The following is a 10,655-nucleotide window of genomic DNA, read 5'->3' on the forward strand; positions in this document are numbered from 1 at the left end:
TTATGTCCTTCCTGTTTGTTTTGTCTCTAAATCTGTTTTTAAATGAAAGTACAACTCACTCGTCCTTTGTTTCAGGTGAACTTCTGCCTTTATCAGAATTTCAGAGGCATTTTTATGAAGTGAACTTTGGCAGGCTGATTTGCATCAGACACCTTTAATTTCCTCCCCTGCTGCTACTCTGAACAGCAGCCGCCCTATAATAACCCCACTGCATCACTCCATATAATAGGATAAACATAGTCTGTCAGTAATATAGGCTGATAGGAGGAGGCATTCTTTATTGTACAGTGTGGAGCGTATATGATATATAGAAATAAAAATATGGGGATCTTCTACATCAATAGTAAAAAGTCTAATCTTTCATTTGGACCCAATATCTTTTCACAGGGTGATGGATTAACCTGTTTCACCTTTACCATCCAAAACTCCCAGTAAACTAATATGTGCTATAAAAAAAAAAAGTTCTGCTCCTCTTAATTAAAATTTAAAAGACAAAACGAGTCAGATTAATGCTGAGATTATTTCTTATCTCTGCAGAGGCTCCTCCTAAATTCTGGTGTAGACTCAGGTCTGCTCAGGTTACAGCGAACCACGTCTTCTGTGGTGAATAAAACATGACACCGCCTTCACCGAGGTTCACTGACTCACATCCTTTTCTGTAGAGGCAGCTTGTATAGAAATTCCTCCCTCTGAAGGTTAACCTTCATCTAAAAATCAAAAAGACAGAAAGAGGCTCCAGGCGGAGGGAGTCTTTGTCGGCGGGAGACTGAAAACTCTAATGTTTACTGAAGATACTGTAGGAAGAAGCTGTAGGTTTTATTGATCCACTGCAAACTGCCACAAACCAAACATCCATCTAATGGGAGCTTCAGTGCCATAAGCAAAGGAATTAGAGATCAGCCTAAAACCAGGACATCCATGCTGCTGCTTAAAAAGAAAAACAGGCTTGTTTTCTTCACCACCGGGCAATTTTTAAAGTATTTCAGATTGTCGTATTTTACTGGAAAGACTATCCATCTATTCTCATTAGCATGGGCGACCCATTAAATGGTTTGTGACAGCCTCAGTGGCAGAGCTCAAACAGAACTTTATCCGGTTCCAAGTCAAGTTTATTAAAAGTGTCCTGCAAGAGTCTGTAGTTCTACTTTTATTCACGATATGATAAACTAATACAATCTCTGCCACTTTTTATTTATATAATCAAAAATGTTTTTTATTTAATCAACATTTTTATGCATGTTTTTTCTCTTAATGCGGTCCTACAGTCTGCTTTCAAAACGTTTCAGGTTACATATGTTGATCAAACAAAGCGTATGCCATTTTCAGGAACACAGAAGAAGATCCTGCCTACTTCAAATATCCACAGCTCTCACGTTCGTCATATTAAAACCGCTGAATGCTGCAAATATTAAAACCCTGTCTCCTAGAAATTATGTTTATATACTACTAAATCGTTTTTCCCAATGAAGTGACAAACATAATCTCTGGCTCATGTTCAGAGACAATGTTTTATTGAATAATAAAACTGCTGCATTAATAAACTGCACTGAATGGTCGGGGTGGATTGTGGGTTGAGAATCCTGTCTGCGGCTTCATTGAGGTGATAAGCACTTTATAGGGAACACAAAAAAACCCTATATCTGCAGGTAATGAGATTTTAATGCAGCACTAAAAAAAAAAGAGTATTTTTGAACATGCTCTTCTCAGAAATGGTCAGAAAAAGCTGTGAATACTGCTGAACATATCACAGCCGGTGCAAATATTAAAGAGCAGAAAAAAGAAAACTTCATACAGCTTTCAAACAGCCAGATAAGACGTATATTTTAGTCACGTTTCTTAAATTTCATAATACTGCGGGTGTTATGCAGTAATCATGGACAGGTTATTAAGACATCAGTAACCAAGTGCTACTGGAAAAGCCAAGGTAAGACTTCAGAGAAGTAGAGCACAGCATTATAGACTGCCAGTGAGTAAGTGAGCTGCGCCTCTGTGGATCCTGCTGCCACCAGCTCAGATCTAACAGTAAAGTGTCTCCGCACGGCTTCTGAAGCTGGTGGGAGAGATCTGATATCAACTCTCTGCTGCTAATCAGAAACCTTTTCAAAACCTCCCAGATGTGTTGTGCTGAAACCCTGCGCCGCGAGCGCAAAGAGGAGAGAGTGTTTCCACAGCAACACAGTCTGAGACATTCACAGTGGTCAGTGTTAGAGCCGGACTCATGGCTGTTTAAAAGTCGACACTGATAACAATCTGTTTTTGTGTATTTCACCTGTTGTTTCTACACCGACTCACTGGTGTCAGTAAGTAACATACTGAATCCTCACCCTCTCCTTATAGTTGAAACTATTATAGTGCAGAAAGAGTGACTTGAAACCAAGCTAAAAAACAATGTGTGGTCACAAATGTACCCTGTTGCACCTGTAACCCAACAGTGATGTCACAAGGTCCTGGAGTACACCTGTACATCACAACAACTCCTCCAACCTAAACAACCATTTAGGTCGTTTTTTTTTTTTAACCCTCTTATACGACCCATAGGAGCGTCTCCTGAAATAGCGCCCCTACGGCGTGCCTACCGAACCTCGGTTGTCATAGATACCACAATGAACACGCAACTGTAGGTAGAGCGCATACCGATCGTCGCTGTGGTAACTATGATAACGGTCATGGCTTGGTTAGGTTTAGGAAAAGATCGTGATTTGGGTTAAAATAAGTACTTCCGTCAACGTTGGGTGATCTTTGTTGTCATGGTTACAATAATAACAACATGGCTGTCATTCTCCTGTGTTTGGTTGACACATCCATCCATCACAACCACCTCCTGACGGGGGCTTTATGCTACATCGCCGCACTTTTCCCTTTGCGCCTGTCATAGTTTCTACATCCACTGGATGTCGCCTAGCAACAAAATGTAACTACGGGTTATAATAACCTGCTACACAATCAACCTATGGGCTCGTACATCACTACAGCGAGATGAGAGGATTGGGGCTTCATTTACTCTTTAAAATATGAGGGGACTTCAATATAAGATCAATAATGAACTACCTGAAATATGAGAAATGGCCCTTTAGCTGACACCCCATCAACAACTGGATATAGTGCATTTTGGGTAACAAGTGTTGGGTCCGCCCAGATATTTAGTCATTCTAACTGATGCATGTAATTAAAATTCACCAGGTCAGCAAAGTTTTTAAGAAGCTGTTCTGAAGGTATAAGTGCTTAAACTTTTGTCAGTATTAACTTGCTATACCTGGTTAGATCGGTTGAAGTCTCCACATTTCAAACATTCGGGTCATTCTTCAGTAACCATAAGCACATAATTAAAATGAATTAATATCTACCAGCATTGTAAACCAGCAAAACTTACCATTGAAGAGGTTGTGAAATCCCATTGTTGGTTCATTCTGCGTCTGTGTGTATTCCTTTAATCCGTAAGGGTCCACAGGTCACAAAAATCAAATGGGTTTTTTTCATTAAAGTATTCCAAGTTATGAAAATCATCATGAAAAGGCCGTGAGAGACTGTCGAGCGACTTAATTTGCGGCACTTTTTCCACACATTTCAAACATTTTCCCTCCTTCCGGGTGTTTGTCAGCGGGTATGCTTGTGTTCGTTAACTTACTGGCGACAAACCGGAGGTTTCCCGGCAAACATCCGTTCAGATGTCACTCCGGGAGGCGTGGGTAACGACAGCGAGCGTACCCGAGCGGAAAAAAGGAAGACGCGATTGTTTCAGTCAGAGAAAGCGCTGCTATTGGTTAATGCCTCTGTCAATCATTTTAGCTTCAAGACAGGCGTCTGCCCTGTCCAATGAGGGCAGACAAGAGGGGGTTGGGCAGGAGCAACATGATGTAAACAAAGTTTTTTAGGCATCAAAATGCTTCAGAATGTTTTCTACTGTTTCAGATTAAACACATAAAGCACAGTTTTCCATTTAGAGATGTTCAAGGACGCCAGTCAAAAAAATAACTGAAGTCTATAGCTGCCATAATATTAGGTCCAGAGGCCTCAAACTTCACACAGGAGTTTTGGACAATAGTTTTTTGACAAGGAGGGATATGATGGTTTTTCATAGTTCTTGTATAAAAGCCTAGTTATTGTTATCAAATATGACTTTTTTCAGATGAGGACAAAAAAATACCATGTATGAGCTGATGTAGTTTAGGTGGGGTTTTAGTCCTATGCTAAACAAGCACATTTTCAGAAACTAGATGTTACTTTTCAGATGATGTCTCATAAATCCATTATGGCACTACAGTTCTTCTGTTATGAGCTTTTTCATGTGAGTATGCAAATTACATTAAATTAATAGAGAGCTGTATTCATTCGTAGTGACAAGAGCCCCACCCTGTGGTGTGAATGAATATTGCACAGAATTATGTCTTTGCATTAACTTGTTCATGGTTCATGTTGAATCAAAATATGTCCCAAAATGTGTTTTTCCCTCTGATTATTGGACCCAGACTTGATGCAGCTCATTGTGGTCCCTCTGGATGACAAAAACTCTCTGTATAATATAGAGTACAGCTAATACATCAGTGTATCCACTGTATATAAAGATAAAGATAATTATATTCTCTGAAAAGCTGTATATTAGATAGTTTAACCTCCACTGCAACACATGGTGCAACAGACTGTAAATGCTTTGATAACAATAAAAACAATAAAGTCATAAAATTGTCAACATTGATTATATGACTGTATTTTCTTGTTGCCTTCAGGTCGTCCTCATGTTTACACCAAGGTCAGGGCTGCAACTAAGAATTATTTTCATTATTGATACATTTCCCAAAAGATTTCTCAATTATATTATAAGTAATGAGTCTGAGTTTCGTCCATGAAACTTCAGGAAATAATGAAAAATCTTTGTTTTGTCTGAACAACAGTCCTAAAGATTTTCCATTTCCTATAATATAAAACAAAACAAAGCGGTCTCTGCTCCCTTTTGAGAAGCTGGAAGCATTAAATGTTTGGCATTTTTGCTTTGTAATTAACTTAAAAGATTATTTGATTATCAAAATAGTTCCCGATTAATTCTCTGTTGACTGATTAATCAAGTAATCAATAAATCTCTACAACTTTAGCCTTTAGCATTAATCTGCCAAAGTGCTCACACTGTATCCACTGAAGTATGGACAAGCTGCTTTATCCATTAGGTTTCACTTAGTTTTGTCTGTTTTTTATTTTATTTTATTTAGCTACTTTAATCCAAAACAACTCTTTTGAAGAGGCTATTTCACATAGTTTTATATTGCTAATTTGTATCTCTATTTTCATTGTGTTTCTATTGTTTTTATTTTTTATTATGATTGATTTGTCTGCACGTTTTTGTTGCTTGTTTTGTTATTTTATAATTTACTTTTACTATTATTATTATTATTATTATTATTATTATTATTATTATTATTATTATTAACAGCCCAAAAGCCAAGAACAATATAGAGAGATGGAGAGTCAAACAGATATTTCACGAGGTGACCCTGAACGCATCATCGGGCTTGGTGCTACTCAGATCCCTCTCCTCTCATCCTTTTGTGTCTCCTGTCCAATCAGCGCTCAGATGCGGCTTGTTGGCAGCTGATTGGCCGCGAAGGAGGAAGATGCGGCGGCCATGGAGAATAGATCGGGGACTCCTCAAACCGTCCTGCTGATGTGATTGATATTGTTGGATTGTTTTCGTGCAGCTGACACGTCGCGGCATGTAGCGGGAGGCGTTTGGATCTGTAGCCGCCGCTCGCCGCTCGGTTGTGGTGATTTTTTTTATTTTGTGTTTTGAATTTTCTTCTTTTTTTGGGGGGGGGATTTGTGTTTTGTTGGATCGGTTGATGTGATGTCGGGCCCGTCGCTCTGCCTTGTAGGTGAAGTCACTCCCTAGTAATGTAGCTTCGGGTTATAGCACTGATAGACCAATCACTGAAGGTAAGAAAAAGCTGAAACGGGACTCAGACACTATAAAATCACCTTATGAGTTACTGTAGGAATCTGATCTGACTTGTGGTCCCGGCTTTACATGGTACCTGACTTGAGGGCCTCATCATGGACGGGCTGCCTGGATTAGCTTCAGATACTTCATATTGTAAAGCTGTGAATGAATATAAAGAAGAGCTGTTGAGACTGCAGACATGAGGCTAATACTGTGCTTATAATTAAACATAGTGGGAATAAAATTATTACACCATACATCATTATATAAACTGGACATTTTAAAATGAACTAAAATGAAAACTGTAGTCCTGTTACTGCCTTTTGAGTAACATGTCATATGATAAATATGTATGTGTATGTGTAATGGGGTATGAAGTACTATGAAGGACTGGGGGTCTCTCACTGGCTTCAGGTGTAGGTTCCCACACTCTGACATATGGAGGTGAACATCTGGAGGTGTGTGTTGATTAAAGCTGCTCCTCTCCTCTCGCAGGTGTTGCTGTGTGAACGATGCACGAGCGATGTCTGATGTTGAGGCCACGTATGCGGACTTCATTGCCTCTGGCAGGACGGGACGGAGGAACGCCCTGCACGACATCCTGCAGAGTCCCACCGACCCCGAGGGACGAGAGCTGCCCCTCACCCTGTCCCTGTCCCAGCTGCACATCAACGCTGGAGGGGGAGGTAACACTGTATATACTTGTTATACTGTAATGCACTGCACTGTGTTGGGCCAGTATTGTGTATTCACCTATGGAAGTGTGTCAGGAGGCGGAACAGAAGCATTGCATGTGTTTCCATTGATATAAAGGTGATGTTGACTGAGGCGCCACAGTTAAACACAATATGTTGAATGAAAAATAACATGCAGACGGAAGCACAACACCTTGAGTCGTACTGTGCGTAGAGTCTCATCATCTAAAAGCAGTTTAGGTTGGTCACAATGTTCTTGCTTGGCTTGTTAAATTTTACTGAGGCTCTACAAGGAAACCACCTCCTCCGTCTTCTGTATGCTAGCCTTTCAAAATAAAATGTTGCAATTAGTTTTTTATTTGCACATACTGTGGCTGCGTATCGTTCATACCAATACCTTCACTTCGATACCGATTCTTATAACTAATAAATATACACAACACGGTACAAATTTTAGTTTTATTTTTAAGCTCGGTCTCTTTACACACTCAAACGTGTTCGTGTAATTAAACAGCCAATCACCAGCATTACTAGAGCTGGGTCCCAGCACGCTGCATGTTCATTGGCTCACTGACGCTGATGAGAATTACACATTTACTCCTTAGACATCAAGATCTGGTATCGAATGACGAGGCATTTCTCCATCCTCGATAATATCACACCAAATCGCTCGGTACATAAAAGTATCCCAGCCCCACGTTTACTCTCAGTCTGCTCCATTTCTGGTCTCATGTAAGTCATTTATATGTAAATACAAACAAGCTGATGGACAAACACGGGCTCATATTTTTATCAAGTCAAAATAAAAGTCATCTAATGTGCTCATAGTAATATCTATAGGCTACGTAAAAGGGACGTTATGGGGTTAACTGCAGGCGCAGTTAAAGTGTTATATTATTACTCTGCTGTTTATTTAGAAGCCATTTTACTGTGTTTTTTATTGTGCGTGTTGTGCAGGCATGAGTTGTAGGTGTACTGTTGTGAAGGGCTGTTGTATTCTAAATAAAGAGACACACTCAAGAAGAAGAAAGATGGGCTTGACTTTCATCAGCCTTTCTGCAGCTGTGTGGGAAATACAAACTGCTCTTTGGACAAAGCTATGCAAAATTAGATCATCATCACTTAGAGAGATAATATGTTAGAAGTTATGTAAGTCAAAAGTTTTATTTTTCGTGTTGCTTTTATTTACCTACTGTAGTGAAGCTACAGAGCTGCACAGCTTGAGGGCTGAGTGCTACAGAGTCAGTCCCAAGTTAACAGTCTCTCAGTCTTTTGTTGACTGTAAGATCAGGAAAGAATTACAAATGTGGTTGAGATAATAAATGTTTGGTTTTCTGATTTTCATACCACACCGAGCTAAAACTTTTCTCCTTCTCCTGATTGTCCTGCAGAGGGAGACGACACAGAGGACAGCCAGAGCTCCTCCTCCTCAGCGCAGAGGGAGGCTGAGCAGAGGAACAGCTAACCTTCACGTGTGACGTGTGTGTTCTGTGTGATGAATCGGTTTTGCTAAAGTGGGCTGGTAGCCGAAGGGTAGCACCGCCACTGCTGAGGTGCCTATAAGCAGGGCATTGACACCCAAAAACCACTGTAGCGGCGCTGTGCTGCGATGTGATCATCCGGCGCTCTCATGTCCCTGTGGCTCTGCTGTGCAATAGAATAACAGACTGATTGCAGGGTGTTTTTTTGGGTTTTTTTTCAGAGCCGGTGTGAGCAGAAGGACAAATTTGTAGCTCTTGTAAAGTTGATTTTACTTTCAGTCTTAGTTACTAAACACACAGGTTGGATGACTGGGAATGAAAAGAGAAAATAGACAGAGATCCTATGTGAGTTTTGTAGTAGTGTAAGCAATTTGTGAGACCACTGAGACGTGCTGATGTAATGGGTCACAGTGGGAGTCGCATGTTTGTAGAGGTAGTGAAGCTGATACAGATTATATTGCCAGTTAATGGCTTGTGCTTCTTTTAAAGTGACAATACTATGGAGGGAATTGATCTACTCAGCTGCAGTAGAGCTGGAAAACAACCATGAACAAAAACACGGCACTGTGTTTGCTGAAAATCCAGATGTGTACTGTATGTGAAACTGGACTATCCTGTAGAAAGCAGCAGGTTGTAGCACTGGGGAGGTGTGACACCAACAATACATGTACAGTCAGTAAGGATGACATATTTAATGGTTCAGTTGTTAAAAAAAAAAAGAAAAAAAAAGAAATGATGGTGTACTACTGTATCTTTTAAAATGTTAATACTTTGTTTTTTACTTTTCTAATGATGCCATTATAACCACAACTTAAAGCTGAGAATTAGATGAGAAAGACTGATGCCACTCTCATGTCAGTATTCTCAATATGTAGCTAGAGTTAGCTGAAGGCTAGTTTAGCTTAGCATAAAGACTGGGAACAAGGGGAAACAGCTAGCCTGGATATATCTGAAGGTAACAAAAACCACCAGCAACTCTAAAGTTAGCTAATTAGCGTGTTATATATAATTATGTAAGATTTAATTAATTCATACCAAAAACTGAAGTGAATACGGTGGCCCTGAGAGCTCAAAACATCATTCTGCAACTTAAGGAAACACATGCAGATAGACAAGACACAAGCAAATATAGAAAACACAACAACACAATTTGATAACACATGCTCCGCAAATACACACAACACAACCAAATACAGAAACACGCTGCAAGTAGCACAGGTGACAACAACGTGTTTCCAGGGGACACAAAAAAGTGATGAACCTGAAGCCATCTTCAGAACTTCAAAGGTCACAAAGCGTGTTATAAAGTATGTTTGATTGAACAGCAAGTGCGTCCCAGACGGGTTCAGCACTTTTTTTGTGTCCCCTGGAAACATTTCCATCGGTGTCTGTGCTACTTGCAGCATGTTTCTATAATTTAACCAGTTAGCAATTAGCCAATTAACAACTATTTTGTGGTTGCCAGGTAACCAGTGGATACTCAAGGAAGTTACCAGTCATTTTTACACTTCAGTTTTTGAATAAATTAAAGAATTAATTAATTAATGATTTTTAGAGGTGTATTATTAGCCAACAGATTAGCTAACTGACTTTGTGTTGTTCATTAATGTACTTTAGTCTCCTGATAAAGCAGCACTACTGTTCTCTAGCTACATATTCAGCATACAGATGTGAGAGTGGTGTCGATCCTCTCATCTAAGTCTCAGCTGTAAAGTGCATTTCCCAAAACGTCAAACTGTTCCTTAAATGTAGATATGCAAAACTCAGTGGAGCTTCCAGTAAGTGTAACATGTTTGTGTCAAAGTTTCTGTGTCTGACACTGAGGCTGAACTACATTCCTGCTACTTTGTGTAATAATGGAAACATCCCATAATCGACATCCATAAAGACCATCGTGCATGCAATTTTTGAAACTGTGTATTTTGTCATTTGTTCTCCCTGGTTTTACTGAGTATAATCCTACTGTAAGACTGCAGCTTGACTGTGTCTCACTCTTATTCAGGCTGACAATAATAGGCTAAATATAGCTCTTCTTTTATAATACTCATTCAGTCAGGTTTTCAAACTGTAAACTGCCATGTGACTGTGTAGTGACTCACTCCCGCTTCAACTACACTGTGGAAACCCAGCTGTTCATAATTCAGCATGTAGACGTACGGCAGGTGCATGATTCTGCTAAACGTGTAGGTGTTTGTCTGACTGTCTATAACCATATTTTCTACTTCTTGTGTCAAACAAAGCAAAATAAATGATGGATGACAGTAAAAACACTGTTTCTTGTGTTGTTGTACCTCAGCAATTTGGCCAGCAGGTGGCACTGTGGGAGGATTTATCAAACGACACTAAACCATGCATTACACTCAAAATGTGGTAAAAACAAATTAGGCTGTAAATATTATTTTTAACACTCAGGTAACCATTATCAACAATTATAGCAGATTAATTATTTGACAAAAGCATAAAAGGAAATGTGTGAGGACCCTATAATGTTTAATGTCTGCAGATATAGAAGAGATTCTTTTTTATTTATGACATAATGTAAAAACTCTTCTC

General features: G+C 39.5%; 1 protein-coding gene across 1 annotated transcript; it reads left to right on the forward strand.

Annotated features, from left to right (window-relative positions):
* Positions 1-5,589: 5,589 nt before the first annotated feature.
* LOC130179141 (cAMP-dependent protein kinase inhibitor alpha-like) lies at positions 5,590-10,372 on the forward strand. Its single transcript, XM_056391920.1, has 3 exons — positions 5,590-5,922; positions 6,422-6,612; positions 8,013-10,372. Exons 2-3 carry the CDS (start codon positions 6,450-6,452, stop codon positions 8,084-8,086), a joined length of 237 nt encoding a protein of 78 aa, XP_056247895.1. The 5' UTR covers positions 5,590-5,922; positions 6,422-6,449; the 3' UTR covers positions 8,087-10,372.
* The last annotated feature ends 283 nt before the right edge of the window (positions 10,373-10,655 follow it).

Source organism: Seriola aureovittata, chromosome 12 (assembly GCF_021018895.1).
Source record: "Seriola aureovittata isolate HTS-2021-v1 ecotype China chromosome 12, ASM2101889v1, whole genome shotgun sequence".
NCBI classification, from domain to species: domain Eukaryota; kingdom Metazoa; phylum Chordata; class Actinopteri; order Carangiformes; family Carangidae; genus Seriola; species Seriola aureovittata.